Source organism: Limanda limanda, chromosome 3, assembly GCF_963576545.1.
Source record: "Limanda limanda chromosome 3, fLimLim1.1, whole genome shotgun sequence".
NCBI classification, from domain to species: Eukaryota; Metazoa; Chordata; class Actinopteri; order Pleuronectiformes; family Pleuronectidae; genus Limanda; species Limanda limanda.
This window is the reverse complement of record NC_083638.1, coordinates 20,910,401-20,931,804: the sequence shown is the minus strand read 5'-3', so window position 1 is coordinate 20,931,804 and position 21,404 is coordinate 20,910,401. Positions and strand designations below refer to the sequence as shown.

The window sequence follows — 21,404 nt, the reverse complement described above, 5'->3', positions numbered from 1 at the left end:
GTTGATCTAGCTATGATTAGCCAGCCAGAAAATAAGCTAGTTAGTATTGTACACAATTCTCTTTCTCACTAGTAATGGATTTGAAAATAAGACTTGCTTGCATCAAATGTGAAAAAGCAGCTGTGTGAAATGAATGGTAGGTGTTGCCTAGTGAATACATACTGTGTGGGTCATTTTTGACCCATGTGTGTAAAAGTAGAAATACAATATTAATGATAAAATACATTTATTTTAAAAAATATAGCAAAGACACACTGTGCATGAAATAAAGTAGGAAATTAATACGGTTCAGTTTTGACCCATGTTGTGCATTAGAATGGTAGTGTTACAAAAATGATTTTGTGTTGATCAAAACCAAGTTAACCGGGGAATACCTGAAATACTGAATGATGAAATTCATTCACTTCAATGATATATAAAATAAAAACTGAGCCAGGTCACTTTAGACACAGTTTTATGTAACAGTCATCGATCTTGATGGGGGGGGGAATCTAACCTGTTAACGGGACTGATATTTATATTCGATTTAGATGTGGTTTCATCAGGGAACTGTGGGCGGAAGTAGTCGCTCCACTGGCTGCCATGTCTCACTCTGTGGAACTTGTTGGACTCACACTCCTTTCCAGACGGTGGCGGTAATGCACCGATAAGTTCTTTCTCAACCGCTGTTAAACATCATCATCATAGGGAAAGAAAGAAGAAGACGAAGAAGACGACGAAGAAGAAGATGAAGATCTAGTGGTCAACACAGTGGCTGTCAGCTCTCACAAACTAATTCAATCACAAACATCCCAGTGTCCGTGTGTCCGTGGGCAGCGGAGCATGTCGACCCGGGCTCTGCGGAGGCTCCGGGGCAAGCAGCGGGGTCAGGAGGCCCTGGACCTCGGGGAGCTAACTTCGAGCTCCGGTCCTGAGGAGCAGCAGCAGGCTGAGGACGAGCAGCTGGACGTGGCTCATGTCTCCCAGCCGCCTGCGAGGAAAGACAGCAGCCAGAAGGCGAAGAAGAACAAGGCTCAGAAGAACTTCAGCAACATTTATGAAGTGGTGAGGTGACGACGTGTTGCTCGCTACTGCGTCAGGTTAGCTAGCTCTCTGTTGAGGCGCCTGGCTGAACCCGAGCCGTGGTGTGTGTGTTAGCTCGGCTCCTTTAAACCTGCTGCTAGCTCACATGAATTATGTCATTGTATTGACAACAAGGTGCATAACGCTGCTTGAGGTGTACAAAAAGCTTAAAACGTCCCCAGGATCCAACCTGTCCCCCCAGCTACACCCTCACCTGAATAACCGGTTATTGTTATGAAAAGACAATTCATAAAGATAAAGAAAGTTTAGGACAGATGTGTGGATTCCTTCATACCTTTGTTAAAGATGGTATCAGACATTATATACTTGAAATGAAGTGGGTAGAAAGGCTTGTTGTGATTACATGTTTACATATACTAAAGAGTTCCTCACATTGAATCGATCAATGTTTACCAAGACTGGTAATATATCATCATCCCATTATTCTGTCATGCTCAGACTCACATTTTTTAAAAATAACTTTGAGATCTAAAGGGAAACTGAGACACCCCTTCCAAACCAGGATGTGAAATTAATTCTTTCAGTTGTACAGGACAAGTTTAATTTAAATGATATATAAGACTCAATGATGATGCTTGTGTTGTATTCATGCCGCCCACAAGCCATGGCTCACAACAGGGATTTTGTGTATCTGTAACTTTGACATCTTGAACTCACAGATGTTGTACTGGATTTGTTGTAACCATGACATAATTTCAGGGAAAGTTGTTGTTGTCTTTATACTGGGTATTTTTTTTTTTAAATCAGTGATTCACCAAACAATGGATATTCTAACCACATCTAGAACTTCCTTGCCTGCACGCTTTAATGCCAATTTTACATTTTATTAGATATGTGATGTTGACAATGACGCCGAGAAGATCTCACCGGATGAAGAGGCAGAGAAACCAGATGGAAATAAAATGAATGAAAATGGAGAGACTGACAAATCACAGGAAACATCTACAAAGGTAAAGATTGATTGAATGTAGTTGGGGCCTCTTCTTCTATGATCTTCTGTTTTGACTTAAATATTCTACCGATCTAAATGTGTATCTTTGCATGTTTCAAACTGTCATCTCTATTTTCTTTAATAGTCTGTGTCTGGAGACAGAGTTAAGAAGAAGAAGAAAAAGAAGAAGACAAAAGTGACGTCAGAGGATCGACAGGTACGTTAAGAAGTGGTCAATATCTGCTCTAAAACCTAAATGATAAGCTACTCTGTAATTGATCACTTAGTAGTAACTTTATAATATATTTGTTTGCATTTTTACATTCATAAAGAAAATCACTTTATTGACAATATGTATACAAACTAAGAATCAAGACAAAGAAAGGAAGCCCACACTATTCAAAACTGTAGCTCATTTTGGCCATTCAACAATTACATGTTGTCACACTTACTTCACTATTTGTCTATATTAATCTCTCTGTGGTGTTTTAAAAGGCTGCACCGGAAGATAACATTGATTTATTGCTGGAGGACTTGGAGCAGCACAATGGCCTGAGTTTGCAGAATGAAGATTGCGGAGGCTCTGAGCGACGATCGGTGTTACATGTCGAGCACAGGTGAGGAGACACACACCCCATGTTGACACAAAAAGTACATCCAGACAAGATTTTTTATTTTAATAGAGTATTTTTTAGTCTTTATTCAATGCTACACAGCTCATATGATCATTCTCAATATTAGTGTGATGCCTCACTGCCACCACGTGGTGGAGCTTCACACCACACAAACCTTGTCTCCAAACAGTTTGGAGACCATTTATCTTTGGTGATGCTCTACAGTGAATTAGCAGAGAGTCAGGAATGGGTGAAATATGTTGTGCACCGAAAAGTAAGCAGGCAATTTCAATAATCTGTTATATCATCTGTGTTGAAAGCAAAGCAAACTTATCTTATATACTTAATTTGACGTTGTTCTAATTCACTGACAGAAGATACAGTCAAACATGTTTTTTTGTGTGTTTGAACACTGGCCTTCCTAAACTATCATGGATGGGATGGCTTATTTAATTAGGTTGGCATACGTATACTAAATGCTGCCTCTTAATTATGTAATTTTAACCATTGTTTGGTCCGTATTTGTGTTATTGATTCCGGAGCAGCCTGGATGGACTTGTCTAGAAAAATCTAAACGTGTTTTCCTTGGACCATATTTCCTCAACCTTAAATCGTCATCTCTCAACCTGCTGTTTTGTGTGTGAATTCATCAGGAATCTCAACTCAGAGACGGAGCTGAAAAGATATTTCGGGGCTCGAGCTGTTCTCGGAGACCAAAGGTAATAAGAACCGGGGATCTTTATGAGTTTGTCTGAAAATTAATAGTTCAGCTCCTAAAGTCTTTATATTGTAAATTCTTCTCATTTTTTGTTTATCTTTTGCCAGACCTCGACATCGAAATAGGCAGTTTCACCGCAGCACCTGGATGACCAGTCCCAAGGACAGCTGGCCTCGCTTCAGCCGCACAGGTAGATAAGAGTGTGTTGACACCCCGATGACGGCATAAGCCGATACATGTTGGTGTCTTTTAATGCTTCAAGCCCATTGAAATCAAGGACTTTTATATTTCCCAAATCGCTTTAACTGCCTGGACCTGGATTGTTCATGCAGCCATTATAATATAGGATGAAAGTTACTTTTGTCACACTAACGTCATCACAAAGACTGCCTCGTTGTGTCACGCTGAAAGCCTCCATTGATGTAGTATACAATTATCTTACTGTTGGTTGATCATCCTTTTTTTTTCATGATGTTTTTTTTCTCACAAATGTAGGCAGCTATTAAAGTAGCTAACCCGGCCATATCAATAAACAGAAATGTTCTCAGACATTTGCTGACTCACTTAGACTTTTTCCTCGGTATGAAAGTTAAGGCAAAAACTTTTCTCATAAACTTTATGCTTTTAACACTATTGGCTTCGCCACTACTCAGATCTCCCTAATATTTAAACAACATTGCGTCACTGTTAAAATCTAGGTTGTCTCATCATGCTTATCTGTAAATAATGCTGTTGATCAGCCGTGGCACAACCTGAGATGCTGCGATTTTACTACTTTGAATTAAGGGGCGGCACAAAGTGAAAACAGCAAACAAACAGCAATGGTCTAAAATATGAAATATTATAAATAATGTTGTTTTTTTTTTGTATCCCCCAAAACATATTTTATCAATATTAGGTGGTTCAGAAGTGATTTTCGTTTCAACATTAGTTTATACACAAAAGATCCCATGTTTTCCCCACATTTATTGAGAGTTGTTATTTACTTTGAGGTCAGTTTGAGGAGTGAAGAGGAAGCTAACTGAAAAATGTAATGAGATTCATAAAGCCACTGTAGCCTCTCTTCCTTTCACCCTTTAGTGTCTTTCTTTGTGTTGCCTTTCTCTTGTTTTAATTTATGTTCTTTTTAATTTAGTCTTTCCTCGAAGCACATTGTAACTTTGTTTAAAATGTGTTGTAAGATAATTATAACTCTGCTCTCCACAGGAATCTCAATGACTTTACTGGAATCAAAGGATGGCGTGCATTACTTCACCTATGAGCACAGTCGGGACTATCAACAAGTACAGTTCAAGTTCCTGGATGCTGTAGAGTCCATGGATCCCAACAACATAGTGGTAAAATAAAATATCCTCATTTGTAGTTGATGAATACATGAATGGATAAACAACTAAACAACAGCGGCTGCCATATCGACTCACGTTACAATAAAAATATATCAATATGGCCTTTATGGGTTTCTTATATACGCAGACAATTACTTAAAGATAACTGCAAACTAAAATGAACCGAGGCAGAATATTCTGTATTAAATATTGTTAGATTTTGAATATAAATTATCTCTGTGGTGGTATAATCATATCTCTCACAAAGTCCACCGACCATCTAACAAAATCACTTGCAGCAACCTCTATTTACAACTCTGTGAAGGAGTTTTATCATACATCAGAACACTACAGACAACTGAGTCTGTGGTTAAATGGTGAAGGACTTGCCGAGATAAATTGCTCTCTCTGTGTAAGATGGCGTACATTGACACAGTCCCCCAGGCAGGTTGTTCCTCACTTCCTTAGAAAACAAATGGGAAACTTCCAAACAGACATTATCTGGACAAATCTATAATCTTGCAGAAATATTTGAACTGCCTGATTATTTTTTATTGAAATTTAAAGTCTAATTTCTTGTATTTCATTCAACTTTCCTCTGTTAAATACTTTTATTAACCGTCTTTGTCGTTCTGTCGGTTTCACCCTTTTTTTCTCGTCTCTTTTTTTGCCCGCAGGCGCTTCTACAGCTCAATCCTTACCACATTGACTCCGTGCTGCAGCTTTCTGATGTCTGCCGCATACAGGAGGACCAGGAGATGGCCAGGGATCTCATTGGTGAGGATCATTGGCTCTCTTCATAAATGTTGACTGTTCTAAACCAAAGACGAGATAACAAATGTGTTTAAGGCCTGAAATCACTTAGAAGAATCTTCCTTGTATATATTTAAGTCAGTAACTATAACACGCCTACAACTTATTGGTCTGAGCTAAACGCTGATTTATTTGTGGCTCAAAAAAGAGGCCTGTTTCAATAATGGTATCAACTTAATTGAATTTTGATACAAAAAGTCTGGCTTTGCCATTGTCCACTTAATCTACAAACTCTTTATTTTTTCCTTTATAGACACCAGATTTTGCCCGTAGATATGAAATCACAGCTCCTCTTCAGACATGATTCAGCTTTTTAAGTCTGTGTCTTTTTTCCATCACGTCTTAGAAGATCAGGCATGTACTGTGCATTTATTGTTATTAATTCGTCACATAGATTGTTTTCTCAAATGACCTGAATAATCTTTGTCTAAAAAGAAATAAATTGGTTAGTATAATATCAGCTTATAGTGTATAGGGTTAACTTAATGTTTTAGATTGACAAAATTAATTTATATAACCTGCCTAAAGTAATGAAATCAAATCCCTGCCCCCCCCCCCCCCCCCCCCCAATATAAATCAACAAAACAGCTATTGTTAAAATGTCAAGGCTTGGTGCACACCACAATACCTGTGTTATTATCACGGACCCTTTCTGCATGTAGATGGCTAGAATAGTTTATATGGACGACCAGGGAGATAAGTTAACAAAGGACATTTGGATTCTTTGGTTCATTTCATAACAGGACATCAGTTGAACTTAAACATAAGACAGAAAAGTTAGACAGACGACCGTCTGTAGACTCATTACATAATCTTCTCAGTTTCTGTGAATTCTCTGTGAGCACACGGCCCTGCAGTCTCATGTCCTTTTATTTGCATTGTTGGGTGTTGACCTATGCTAATTAGGGACTTGTGAAGACAATCTGATTTAGAGTTTTCTTAGGAACTTTCTTAACCTTCTTTGCTGCTGTAATCAGGCAAATTTTCCCATTGAGTCATGTTGTGAAATGGTCCAGTCGTCTGATTGGTGAGCCTCAGAAGAGCCTAGAGTCCCTGTGCACCAGATAGGTACAGACAGTAGCCAGCTCCATTAGGAACGATGACTCGCATCCTCTGCATGGGGAATTTCAGCTTCTCCCCCTGGTCGAAGGTTTACAGTCCCAAGGGGTAAAACAAAACACTACAGAAATAGTTTTGTTCCACCTGCAATTGTTCATTTGAATGGGTTATAGCTAGATTTGCACATTTGGCCATATCCAATTCTCTATTGATGTCAAAGCATTATGGCACATTTTGTCATGGTTTTTGTGGTCTTGTTTTCTGTCAGTATGTTATCATTTGAATTGTGTTTGAAGGGATGCCTCCTCTTTTTTTGGCTGAAAGACAAATCTACCTAAGGGTTCAAATAAGGTAACCTAACTTAACCTGTTGTGGGACTAATATATAAACTTATATATATATAAACAAATTTAAGAACAATCTTAAGCAGATATTGGTAAATGAGGCCCAATGTAAGCTTCTGCGTCAATGTACACAAAACCTGTGTTGGAATTAAGCTACACATTGTGTGCTGGAACATTGGATGTTGGCAATATAGAAAATAAATCTGATTATTTCTCTCTCTTTTTCTTTTTTTTAAAGAAAGGGCCATGTACAGCTTCGAGTGCGCATTTCACCCTTTATTCAACCTGACATCAGGTACCAGCAGATTGGATTATTTAAGACCAGAAAACAGGTTGGTTGCTCTTTTTCCCTTCTTTGTTGTGTTTGGTAGACATCTTGCTTTCATCATTCAAAGCCTTAATTGTGTTCTTAGGAATTTAATGATTCAATCATTTTCTGTTTGCAGGGCATTTTATCTTGCTCTTTACAAGCACATGATGTTCCTTGAGAAGCGCGGTTGCCCACGGACGGCGTTGGAGTACTGCAAACTGATCTTAAGGTACAAAGAGAAAAAGCTTTGGCTCTGGGAAAAAAGACACGGTATAAAGTCAAAAATAATATTTTTCAAAAGATTACAGAAAATAATCTTGCGCTTTTCCATTGAAATGCTGACCAATAACATTGGTCTCACATTAGTTAATAGTCTGTACCACAGTGATCTCTTTGTGACAAACTTATCTTTGCTATTATCTCTATTTCTACAAAATAAGGAAGGTGGGAGTTCGGACACTCATTTCTGTCTGATGATTTGATACCCACTGAAAATGATTTCATATGATCACATGGTTTGTTTGCTAAACAAAAAGTACTTTCATTTCCTTGAATAAAGTAACCACAGAGAGCAGTCATTGCACTTTGAAAATAGTCTTCAAAGACTGTTAACTCAGCTATTAGACAGGGTTTTTCCCTATGGTTCTGGAGGGCTGAGCCTTTGTGATGGTAGACATGAGCAAGAAGTAAGGGGAACAACTGCTCAGTGATGACAGGAGTGCGATGTCCTTAAATAGTCTTTCACAATTTTGTGAGTGCTCCCACTGTATACCAGACAAAATAACATTGGTTAAATCAGTGAATGGATTTGAACTGAACTTTTGTTATCTGCTCATAATCATGTGACAAACAGCATTTGGCTGCTTATCAAAGTTTTTGTTGGGTCAGACGTCTGTAGTCAGTCAGTCTTCTTGATCATGTCATCTGTGACAGGCTTTCAGGCCATCGATACTGGGACAAATGCTGGTGAGCCAGTGAAATATTGATTGGACCCCTGCATCGGTGGGCCAAAGACGTCATCTCCAGTTCTGCCTTGATTCTGCTCGTGAAAAATCTATTCAGTCTATCTGTCTAAATTGGACTAACCAAACACTTAACTCCGAAAACTCACTGCAGACCGATTCGAAAACACTCTATAGCCTAGCACTGGCTACACTGGTATGTGCTCCATTCAAAAAATAATATCTGTTATAATGAATTGGCATTTAATTGCCTAGTCCTGAAATATAAAACACCCACTTTTTTTAAACCTAAGTTTCTGAAAAATATGGCTCCTATATTGGGACCATGGCTGTAACTCTCTGCATTTTATTTCTTTTTTTATGGTTCAAGCTCTGCACACAAATGCTTATCTCTTTACTTAAAGCAAGGTTTGGTATCCTGGAAAAGCAAAAGCTAAAAAAAGACATGCTACACTTTTAAAAAATGCAACCAATCATTGGTCGTGTTTACTACATTCTTTTGTGAGCCACAGACAAGTTTAATAATTGGTGGTTTGGACATGAAGGAGGATTTCAACAAATATTATAAAAAGTGTTTCACAAACTAATAACCAATTCCAATTTTTATTTCGTACAGGTGTACCCTGTTAGGTTTGCTCAGACTCGAGTTGGAATGTAACATTTTGTCTGTTGTATGTCGAGTGACTACTGATGTACATAAATTATCACTATTAAGGAAAACAACTGGACATTTGCTTGAGGCAGGGTGTCTTTAAGTTTGCAATATGTTTTATGTTATTGAGGGTGGTGTTTCTTATGTGAAGTACAGCCTAATATAAATTATTTGTGTGACCATGACAATATAAATTAAGAAATAATAATTGACATTTACATTCGTAATAAAAAAATTCGCTAACGGCCATTATTTGAATCTCATATATCAACATAAAACCTTGTGGTCATGCTGCTACAGACACCACTTACACAAGACCTTAACACACTAACACAGCTATTTTCAAACACACTGCTTCCATCTGTCTGCCATAGCTTGAGATTTAGAGGCTGCCCATGTAATGTTCAGTGCTTATCTGTGATTTCCATCGTACTCTGGCTTCCTGACTTCATGACAGCCATGTTCTGGTCCTTTTTGAAAGGCAGCAGTTAGGGGATAAAAGCTGACGGCTGTCCCTCTCCATGCTGCTCTGATTAAATCACTGCTCCTAATGGAAACGTGATCTATAACAGAATATTTGAAAGCACAGTTTGAAGAAGTGCCTCACATTTTCTGTTTGATATGATTAACCCTGCAAGTCCACTGTTTTAAAGAAAATAATCACATCAGTAATTGTTGGTCAGTTTCCACGGGTCTGTACACTAAAAGCAAATAGCATTACAGTGATGTTTTTGATCCTCTGTTGTTTTTTAAGTGTTATATATTTAACACAAAGTGGTAACATTGGAATTTAAGATGAATGTTGCCTTTTTAAAAGGACAAAGACATGTTTAGAGATTGTTTCTATGTTCCACCCTGCAGGCTGGGGGGAGACTTGAGTTGTGCTTGGTTTCAGATGTTTGGTCTTCTTTGTTTTTATGTGTATGTCCGACCTTCTGCTATTGCTTTGTTTCAAAAAATGTCATGAAACTGCATAATTATGTTAAGCAGGTGCTGAGTTGCAGCCTTTTGTTATTTTGAGTTTCTGAGAAAAGAAAGTTTCTGAAGTGATTCCATACAGCACAGTTATGTCTAAAGGATTTGGATATGAAGGGATTAACTGGCACTGAATTACAGGATCATTCAATACTTGACACCTCCATTCTAAATTAACACCATATAGAGAAATGATCAGTGATTAAAATAATAACATGCCTTCGATATTTACCTTTCTGATAGTTGAAAAAAATCTGTCCTTTATCACTTACGGAAATATTATGATTCACATACATGTGATAGCACCACATATCCTGCTCTTTCCGGTTTTGTGTCATCCCCTAATGACTTTTATTATTAGTGAAGTGCATGCAGTAACCTTTTGCCTCTCTTCTTGTCTCCTGCTATTTTTCAGTTTGGACCCAGACTCTGACCCACTTTGCATGCTCCTGCTCATTGATTTCCTGATGCTGCGGTCCAGACAGTACCAGCCTCTCCTCCAGTTATATCAGGACTGGGAGGTAAAGAGTGGTATTATGTGTATAAGTGTTTTTTGTACATGTTGTTATGAATTGTAGTTTGATGTTTATGTGTCAATCTGACGAAAAAATGTATCCCTTTTTCATTTCAGGAGCACAGAAATCTGTCCCAGCTGCCCAACTTTGCATTCTCCACTGCACTTTGTCATTTCCATCTCAGTCAGCAGGAAGATATGGATCCTGAAGAAAGTGTCAAACAGAAAAGCAAAGCCGATGTAATGCTGCAGAACGCCCTCATCATGTTCCCTGGAGGTAAAACAGGGGACCACTACCATCAAAATAATTATGTAGAAATTAACAACCTTCATCCATTTTCTCACATTGTCTATGGCATGATCAAATTGGTAAAATAGTATGGGTTTCTTGACATTGACATTAAGGAAGTTGTAAATGTGTATTTTCACCTACCTGTGTTGCAGTTTTGATGCCTCTGCTGGATCTGTGCACTGTGCAGCCAGATGCCACAGTCGCCTCACATGTTTTCTTTGGGCCAAAGAGTCAAATAGGGTAATGTATTATTAAGTGTTGCATAAACCAGGATGTTTTGCCATGAAAATGAACTCTTTCATTAAATCTATCGATAATGCATGATTTCAATATTTTAAATGCTTTATTTTATTACTGATAAAACAATATTTACAATGCCATTAATGTTTAAAGATATTTTAAATAGTAATCAACACAAGTTGGTGCATCTATGGTAATTGATTAAATGTACTTCCTAGGCTGCAGGTAAGCTATAAATTAAAAATAAATGTAATCCTTGAAAAATTTAAATTTTGAAAGAAATCTACAGGATTTTCAAGTTTTTTTATGACCTTTTTTTCCTACATCCATTGAGGAAATTTTCCAGGGTGTAGTGGTTTCTATCTATAAACACTTTCCACGGCCATCCTGAGAATTTTTTTCTATAGGGTTTGGAAGGGGAGTCTATGACGGAAGGCAAATACTGAGAAAACACTGGTTATTGATAAACCATTCATATTCTTTGACCACAGTTAAAGGTCACGTTGTCCCAACTGACAACCTTAACAGGAGGCTCTGCCGGGTCAGGCCATCTCAGCTCATGTCTGAGCAAAACATTCATTTTACGGTCCTAAAATAGCCTGATTTGACACGTGTGAAAATTTTTAGTGTTTTGGTGTGTTGACTATGTGAACAGGGTGTTAGTTGTGTTTAACCCTCGAGACCTCTGTTTTTCATTCTGTGTCAATGTGCACCTCACTGCCAAATGTCTTTAGTGAATGAGAATGTGTTTTGTCAACTGTGTGATTGATTCGATAAAGTCGGTTTTCCAGTTGACAGTGTTTTGCCAATTCAGAAAAAAACAACTAGTCTTAAGTCAAAATAAAAACTAGATATAAATTTGGTTGTAGTAAAACTTGACTGGTAGGTTGTATCAAATACATTAATGCTCTATATTTTTTCATTGCCTTTATTTTGTCTTAATTATCTTCAATTGCAACTTTAAAAAGTCATCCTCCCCCGTCTGTCTGTAGGCAGCCGCCAGCTCTGGCTGAGCTGACCGCTCTGTATGTGGGGAGGAGCTGCAGTGTGTGGAGGGAGGCGGCAGTGATGCTTTGGTTGGAAGAGTCTGTGAAGGAAGTGTTGCATCGAGTCGATACCAAAGACCCTCTCGTGGTGGACTGTCAAAACAAGTAAGACCTCGAGGACCTCCTCTGCTGCCACAAGTCACAGTTCTGCCAAGCAACAACAGAGATGTCATCCCACTTCTTTCTTTCTGTGTGACTGTCATTTTACTTTCTCAACAATTGCTCATCTGATGAACTGTAGCTGATGTATTGTTGAGGATCCAAGGAAGTTTAACTAGAAACATTTTTAGATGAGCGGTTGTCGAGAAAATCATCAGAAATGTGTCTATTTATTTTAGACTTTATATTGTAAAAGTAAACTCTATTTGCTGTTACTATGGTTACCATGTTTAAGACCCAACCCTTGATGTCACTGCTAACATCGTCAAAGATCATTCTCCAAATTGACAAGCAGAGCACAGATAAATAGATAGTAAATCAGCCTTAAGGACTTGTGTTAGGATAAGGATTATTTACCCGGTGAACTGAGTCTTAACACCGTCCTTAAATACTTGCACTCAACACCTTCAACATGTGTTTGTGTTGTAGGAGAAAGCAGAGGTACCAGAGTGCACCGAGGAACATCCATCGCCACGTCCTCCTCTCTGAGATCAAGGAAGCCACTTCAAGTCTGCCTCTTGTAAGAAATGATCAACAACAACCACTGTAACACAAACCACTGTATCCACAATGTCATGTACTCACCAATAGAGATGAGATTAATAGATAAATTAATCAGATTAGAAAAATGTCTGTATTTATAAAATACCTGCAAACCCAACCCAAGCAATGTTTTCCCCAGATACATTTGTTTTGTTTCTGTGAAGTTGCGTCACACCCAAATTGTTGATGTTCTATTTCTTAACTCTAATGATTCCTGCTGTTTTCCGTACCACGAAAGGTCACCACCACTGGAACACATTCCATCAATTAGACTTAACTCTTGTATCATCAGCCTCGCCTTTAAACTGTTGACAAAAGGTTGAAGGCCAGACATTTTATGTAGTGTGAATAATGTTTGGGATTTTACTGGTTTTTAAAATTCTCTGTAATCCTGTATTCTACAAATAGTACAATTGCCAACTAATAGCTGCTGCAGTTTATGAACATATTACAAATAATATATATAAAAGTAATATATATCATTTATTTGACATCCTCAGGAGGTGACCACTCAGCCTGTGATGGGCTTTGACCCTCTACCTCCATTGGACTCAGTCGTATCGTATACCCGACCCGAGAGGTAAAAGAGCTATACATCTGTGTACATGAAATTCCATAATAGTGTCAGAGAAGATACAAATATTTCGATCCATTTTCATCCACTTGAATGAGCTGTGTGTTTTTGTGTCTGCAAATAGGCAGTTTGTTGGTGCATCCAATGAGAGTACACTGTCGCTGTTTTTCCGGTCACTGCTGCCAAATTTCAACCTTCAGGTGAGTTGATTGGACCAGGCCAGGTAGGTCTGGAAAAAACAAACTGATCAGCAGTTCTATAGTGAACGAGGGAAAAAGTTATTTAAAGTCGGTTTTATTTGAGTAACAGAAGGAGAGACATGCGAAAGTGGAAGAGGGAAGATGGTGCGTTAGTGACATGCACTTATTGTATATGAACACATTCAGATGGAGCGAGAGGAAGGGAGAGAGGCGCAGTGCATCATTGGAAATCCTCAAGCAGAGTTTATAGCAGCATAATTGGGGGCTGTTCAAGGCAAGTCAGCGCCAGCCCCAACTATACTATCATTTTTATCAATAAGGAAGGTTTGAAGCCCACTCTTTAACACGTCTTGCTTCTGGAACAAAACTGAATAGCCTGGCTCCTGTTCCACTTGAGACTCTACGAAGCAACAGCCTGTATACTCATAATATAAAGTTTTGGTGTGAGCTTGAGCTTATGCTTTTCTTTTTGATGTCTGCCAAGAATCCTTAAGGTGGTGTTACTGTACACTGAATCAATCCAGGGCTTTATTTCTTTATGGAATGCTTGGAGTTTAAACCTAATAACGTTGCTTAAAGGAAGATTGAATAAGGTGATTAGAATTGATTTAACTGTAGAACCTTGTTGAACTCCACATCTAACTTTTGAAGACATTAAGATCTTCAACTAACATATACAAAACTTGAGTAAATCTGATAAATAGGACTTTAACCAAATAACTGTGCTTCCTTTTATGCCAATGATGGTCAGTGTTGTCGAATTCAGCACTTCAGCTATATCATGACAAGCACAGAGACCTCTCATAGAGAACAATCATTGGCGTCTCGGTGCTGTGACTCACTGTACATCCACAGATAAACTGGTTTCACAGTGTGTTGGTGAAGGTCACACAGCTAATGCACGACTCAAGGAGTTGGGAGTTAGTTTTATGGAAGACACACATTAAGTTTTTCTTCAAACACACCCTACTGCAACAAGTCCTTCCTTGAGCTAAACTGTGGTGATGTCATTTAAAGACAAATCTCTGTGCTGACGAAATTGAATAATAGAAAAAAACATCTTGGACATGAATAAAGAACCCATGGTGTGCATGTGGGGACATCATGTGATTAATAGCTTGAAGCCCTACATTCAAATAAAGCTCAGTTGTCTCTTTACAAATTGATCACGGAGTCGGTTATTTATTCATGATGAAGTGCAACTTCTCCAAAAGGTGACACCAGATGTTATCCCAAATTCTCTTTTTTTGCTGGAATTCTCTTTGAGTTGACCTTTGTCCCTGAGCTTCCAGTCCAAACTCATTGTAGGAGACAGGTTGAGTTTCCTGGTTATTGAAGTGACTCACAGATACACCCATTTATGGCAGGACCCTTAGGGCTGCTCGGTTTTTCTGAACTGCCAGAAGATCTGGGAAAACATCCTAACACGCATCCTTGACTGATGAAACATTTCCTCCAAACCCTCATGGTTCCCCTGAGGGAGTGACAACTGAAAAAAGCATATGACCTTGCTGCAGTTAATTCTGTCCACCATTTGTCTATGTGTCGTTGAAGACATAAAACAATAACAACATTCATGCAGACTTGTTTGTGGCCGCGGTTCAGGCGCCTCTTTCCTGAAAGTGAAAGCCGCCTGGACTGGGAAAAATTGACGGAAATGTTGCTTCAACAGTGACGGCCACAGTCTGCTCTGATTAATTACCAACAGTCAACTAAAGTCTCATTCAGCGGGAACCTAATGTTTCATTGGCCTTAAAAACCCAATTATACAGTAATCACACACACGTCAGATCAGAAAACCCTCGTACAACAGAGGGAACTTTGGAACAACTCTGCTGTTCAAGTACGAGGACTCGTAGGTCATCAAATAGTTTTGAACACGTTTTTGAACTGACCTGCAGTTATTGTCATGTTCCCCATATCCGGCCTAATGATGGACTGAAACTATCTTAAATGAGTTCATAAAACAGTAGAGGGAATCCATAGTAAATCGTAACTGCTTTAGTGGTGGCAGAAGGAGGAGCCATGTGAATGTATATCCATTTACAGCGTCAGTTCGGTAATGTGGTTGAAAAATGCGTCAAAGCCTGATCTCACCGTGACGTTTCGAAATCAGGTCAAAAGCAGCGCTGAGTGTGATGCTGCATTTTTATTTATAAAGAATTATTTGGTCTGTTAGTCGTCTGCTCAAAACATTACATTAAGATACATACATATCAAGTACTTTTACACACAGAGCTATACATGTTTATTGTTAACACTTGGGCCCAGGGCACATTTCCATCCGGACAGCTACATCCATCCTGATCATGTTATCCACTTATACAGAGGAAGAGATATGATAGGGATAAAAGAAATATAGTTAGGGCAACTCTTTTTACTCTTAAAATAAAGTTACATGTTGTAAAGCAACATTAACACAAAGCCAGCTTACCCTGGTGTTGATGTTTTGTTATTTGTGTTAGATTATGCACCCGTCAAGTGGGAGGATTCAGTGTTAGTAGCTTAACAAATGATATCAAATTGATTACACACTTGGACAAATCCTTTTTTCCAACATCCAGCGATTGATCAAGTTGGATCTGGATCAGGGGGAAGATCTGGGATTTTCTTTCACTTTCTTTAACATTCAGGTGTTTTTCTACATTTGTATTGATTTGTCAGGGGAAAATTCATGAATCTTGAAGAAATAAATCATTCATGTTGAGATGTTTGTTCGTTATTAGTGTGTGCAATTTGGTACAGATCCAAATAAAAATCTGGATCTAGTGAATTTAAATTTGGTTTCATAAGGGGACAGTTGGGCCTTGGTGGTGGTATCCGCTCTCATTCTTGCAGTAATAGGAATGAAAGTTCGGAGGGAGCCAAATAACTGGTTCGAATTTGAAGCAGTCGTTAAAGATGTCCGTCTCTTGTCTTGTTTAGGGTGAACTTAGACAGGAGGACGATATGGAGGTGGCGCGAGCTGGACAGGAGCTGAACCAGGAGGTGAATCGTCTTATGGTGGCGATGAGGGACATGTTGGCAAACATCAGGTTTCAAGAGCCACCGAGGGAGGACAACCCTTACAGAGACGAGGAGGAGTGGGACTGACAGGAGGAGAACTTAAAAGGACAGATGAGTGCTGAGGAGGCTGAAGAGGAGACGAGTGGACACAGAAAATATCAATGACTACAGAAAAATAATATTTAATTGTGTTTGTAATAATTCAGAGGAAATGGAGAGGGACGAATAAATGTATTTTTTTTTAACTGCCACAAATTCAGAAGACTCAAGTAAAAGGAACAAGTGAGTTGGTGTCTTGAGACGGCTTCACTGCCTCCGAGGCATCGATTAGAGAGAAAGTTACTCAGGGTGATTCGGTCAGTCGTGATCAAGCAGAACCTTTTACCAGATTAAGAAAACAGATTGTTTCATTGAACCTTTCATGTCACGAACAACAGTTTTTTTAAGACAATAATTAAAAAAACCTTGTCTTCCCCCTCCCGTTGTTCATGTTCACAGTGGACTGCTTTATTAAAAGAATAAAGTTCTTACAGCTCTTATGTTGAGTCAAGTTCTGTGTCACACAAACACTTAACCACCTACTTTTGTGGGAATAATTTCAAACCACAACTACGTTTTACTCGCATTGCTTTGCGTCAACAAGCTCTGATGATGTATAATTGGGAAATCTATTGGGATGACCATGTGAACTTTCAATGGCTTAAGAATCCAGAGGTGAATTCAAAGGCAAATTACATTTTGTTAAACACATTTGCCACTTAACTTGAATATGGGTGGTTTTAAATGTTTTGGTCTGAGCCAAATACAGAGTTCAAATCTGATAAATCTGTGTGTCCATAATGTTATTAAGTCAGAGCCATCCTCATGACTTACTATCTTCCATAGAGAATTAATTTGCAATATATATATATATATATATATATATATATATATATATATATTGCAATTATACACTGCTTGAGATATATATATATATATATTCTGCATGCTCCCAGTCAAGGGTTGAAATCCACCGCCTGCAGCTTGGGCAATGAAGTAGAGAAGCTGCCTTACGGCCTTGTCTCAGTGGAAGCTGCACAGACAAAGTAAATTTCAACCATACCTTTCCTTGACACTCCACTCTAATGTAAACATACATCAAAACTTCAAGTAAAGCAAAAAAAGAGTGGAGAACACGGGACCCTTGATTCTGCAGACTGTGCTGGTTGTCCCCTTAAAGCCACAAGCTTTCTTTAGGTTGAACCTCTGACCAACCGTCTTCTTTAGTTACTTGCCATTTTATTACCACTCTCACAACAAAATAAAGACATTATCCTGCAGCATTCATGACTTTGTAAACTTCCCTTACAGCCTGAAAGCTGCATGTTCAACAATTTCTTAATCCGTGAGAAATTTGTTTATCAATTTTTTGTTACCTATTTTTTTATCTTAGGAAATGTACAGCTTAGCTTTGTACCATTAAAGAGCATTAACGGACTTAAACAGCTCAAATCTCATTAAAACTTCTCAGACTGCGATTATCAGTCAAATAATGAATTACAGTTCTAAAAAAGGAGGACAAAAATCTAAACAAGCAGATGAAACATAAATTATTCGATTGCTCACAATGATTTAGAAAAGTTGTAAATCCAGTCATTCCTGATTGTGCCCATAATCACAAACAAATCTTCTTGAGATTTTTTTGGGGACTGAGTTCATGAACCTCCTGTGACCTGTTGTGTAAGTATTCAAAAAGTGAGTGGATCCTGGAGTCTGTAGCCCTCATGATTACTTCAGGTGTCAAACGCAGACTTTGGTAATGTGTTAATTTTTCTTATCCAAAAGGAAATGTTTTCATAAGATGGTTATTTTTCTGATATATGTCACATCATCACTTTTATTCTTGTAAATCTTGTTATTGCTGCAGCATATCAGGAGATGCATTCATTAACGCTTACTAGTACAAATTGCTGCTTCTCCTGATGCGATCTGGAGAGAATACTTAGGATTATGATGTTTTCTAATAACTTTACTTCATAGTTCACAGTTAAGACTCGACCTTTTCATAAAGCGTCTGTGCCCTTAAGAGAGATCCTAACAAGGAAGAACTGTTCTGTGTAGGGAGGAGGGTTTAAAACAAGTATTTAGGTTGTTTAGATAACACATTAAGGGTTATAGAAGTAAATGAAGATATAATGACCACTTTACTCCTCATTGGTGCAGCACAACCAGAGGAAATGAGGTGTGGATCTGCTCCACTATTTTCTTTTGCTTCCTCTGAATTCACTTTCAACTTTTTTACCTTTTAACTCGATCTTTCTATTCTAATTATTTTGGCAATGTTTTATTTCATTTTGCTTTCACTCATTTCTCTTCAAAACATTTGTATCGTTATATCTCTGCCGTGATGTTGTGTGATCTTTCAACTGCTATTAATTATTTCCTTTGTTTGCCTTAAATTTTTTACTTGTAATGCATCTTTGAAAGGTGCTCTGTAATTACATTTATCATCATTATTAATATTTTTTATTTGTATTACATGCTATTTAGTTGTTGAGACTTACATACCAACCACCAGACTCACCAGCAATCACAGCTGTATATGAGAAGTGAAAAATTTTCCTCTTATTTATATCAAATAGACTAAGTATGAAATTACCAGCATGGTAAATAAAGGGTCAGCACGTGAACAGGTTAATGCACAATAGGTCTGTTTTCAAGCATTTTGAGGGCTACTTTTAAAATAAGGTGTACAAATCAATCAACAGGCACAAAATATACTATTCATAATTTCACTTTGTCCTTGCAGAGTAAATTAGTTGACAAGACCAGGTTCAAAATAATTCCCCTCTTGCTCTGAGAAGTTTATTTAGCTTGGAAATGTTCAGGCAGAGCATTGCTTCTCTAACAACTTTCCACATTCATCCATTAAAGTCATCGTGATATGAGGGTATTCTGTGTTCTGTGTTATATGTTGAAAATATTTTTAAATACATATCTAATATCTTTCTTAAACATTTTGCTGGTGTTGTTCCTTCAAATAACCAGGTAGAAGTGAACTAATGTTATTTTCTCCTTGGCTGAGAAATGTTCCGGTATTTGAGAATATTTACGATCTTAGCCCCCCCACTCTAGCTGTATTTGAGTTAATGATTCTCACATTTCCGTTTGAGCTGACTTGCCTATATTTGATTATTTGTGGCTCACAGAGAAATGGCTGGAGTTTTCCCAGTAGCCTGATGCTGATCATTAGTTTATATCCAGTGCAAGAGTAAGATAAATCTAAATTAATTCAATCTTCACATATTTTGCCCGGACTTATCTTAACATTTCCTCTGTGCTCTCGGCCATAACTCATGACCTCAGCCGAATAATGGCCTGTGTTTAAGTGAAGATGAGACTGGCTGAATTGGCTCTTGCGCCTTCCTCTCTCTTCTTAGGGTGAATTCCCACTGCCATGGAATGGACAGATAGAGTCATTATTATTTCATTGGGAGTTGAAGGCCTGAGCAACACAAGCTCATTTGTTTGATTGCTTCGCTCACAAAGACAAAGCAGAGATGTCTTTACCTTTCTTGTAGGACACATCTCTACGCCACATTTTGCTTTAGAAGCTGCTCTTAAATCGCAGGGAGAGACAATGCACCAGCATGTACTGACTGACCTTATGTCATTCAGTCAGTGAGTCTGTTAGTGTGACAGTCAGTCACGTCAGCCTGTCTGTAGTATAAAGCGGTGTGAGCCCTCATTTTATCTGTATCTCTTTTCCATCTGTTCTTCTTATCTGTTAGTCTCTAGTCACACAGAGGACATAAACTCCAGAGATACTGATCAAACTGGAGCTGTCTATACAATTACTTATTCACTCCATGTGCCACATGATACGTGTGACTCTGCTAGTTCACCTGCAGCTATGGTTGGGGTTGCGAGATATTTTCATGGGATGCCTGGATGGTATAGAATGGCCTGGTCACATCGGTGCCTGAGAAGGGGCTGTGTGTCACTGAAACTCTGCGACCTTTCTAGGTGTGTCACATGATTGTGCATCAAATCTAATTATAACATTGTTTTTAATAATTTCAGTGGCTGCCAAGCTAAAGACTGAGCTAACTGTGCTCAAGGTTTTATAGAACCGTCATCATTGAAGTGACTATGTTTGTCCAGTTGTTGGTGGGTTTGTTTGATTGTTGATCAACGATTATGGAAACACTACAAGGCAAATTCCCATCAAACTTGGTGGAAGGATATGGTATAGGTTAAAGTGGACCAGCTTAGGATCTGTTTCTAAACTGTGTAACCAGATATTCTTTATATTAACCCAAATATATGGTTGAAGAATTAGTGAACAAGTTTGCTCTACTGAGTTCCCTCTAACAGTTGGTGTGCTATAGAAAACACCCTTGTGGATTTGTTCCACTCAATGAGTCACTAGCTCTGTGTAATGTCACAAGTTCTGACCCATATAGATATATATGATTTCCGTGCTGTTCAGCTGAGGATTTATTCCTTTCAAGTCACAAGCACAAGTTCGTCATTAATAACTTTGATTAGTGCATGACACTGCAGGCTCTGAAGTGTCAACAACAAACAACAGCGCTCATTGCAGAACTCCATGAACTGAAAAGGTAACTGTGAAGAGTCAAAGATTTGTCTCGTCTCAAATCTGAAGCTGCATTTAAGAATGAGGTCATATTTAAAATTTAAAAAAAAAAATGCAGGCACAAAGTGGATATCTTCCTGAATGTGTCTTTTTTTAGTTGGAGTTATAGCTCAGCCAAGAGAAAGTCCACAGAAACACAAAGAGGGAATTTTGCTCTAAATTGACTATAATTTCAGAATAAATGCCACTTTAATCGTATGATTAGAATTAACTCCAACTTAACTCGTTTAAACAGAACTAGGCATGTGACTCCACAGATTCACTGACATTTTCTATGGATAGATAGATAGATAGATTACTTTATTCATCCCCGAAGGGAAATTCAGTCGTCATAGCAGCCGGTATATTTGATTACAATAAAATACAATACAATAGAATAAAATAAAAAATATTGAGGAAAAAAAA

General features: G+C 38.2%; 1 protein-coding gene across 1 annotated transcript; it reads left to right on the top strand.

Annotated features, from left to right (window-relative positions):
• Positions 1–702: 702 nt before the first annotated feature.
• On the top strand, positions 703–16,899 carry tcf25 (transcription factor 25 (basic helix-loop-helix)). The gene is made up of 18 exons (XM_061068474.1): positions 703–1,044; positions 1,914–2,033; positions 2,160–2,231; positions 2,510–2,631; positions 3,282–3,347; positions 3,454–3,536; positions 4,553–4,683; positions 5,349–5,448; positions 7,126–7,219; positions 7,334–7,426; positions 10,202–10,307; positions 10,418–10,577; positions 10,745–10,832; positions 11,825–11,983; positions 12,467–12,557; positions 13,081–13,160; positions 13,279–13,354; positions 16,280–16,899. The coding sequence occupies exons 1-18, from the start codon at positions 823–825 to the stop codon at positions 16,445–16,447; spliced, it is 2,031 nt and encodes a 676-aa protein (XP_060924457.1). The 5' UTR covers positions 703–822; the 3' UTR covers positions 16,448–16,899.
• The last annotated feature ends 4,505 nt before the right edge of the window (positions 16,900–21,404 follow it).

What these genes read in the sequence shown, in the direction of transcription:
- tcf25 (XM_061068474.1), top strand. Translation starts at nt 823, where the DNA reads ATGTCGACCCGGGCTCTGCGGAGGCTCCGGGGCAAGCAGCGGGGTCAG. An exon ending in GCCTCGCTTCAGCCGCACAG is followed by an intron (nt 3,537 to 4,552) that starts GTAGATAAGAGT and finishes TGCTCTCCACAG; the next exon opens with GAATCTCAATGACTTTACTG. An exon ending in CCACTTCAAGTCTGCCTCTT is followed by an intron (nt 12,558 to 13,080) that starts GTAAGAAATGAT and finishes TGACATCCTCAG; the next exon opens with GAGGTGACCACTCAGCCTGT.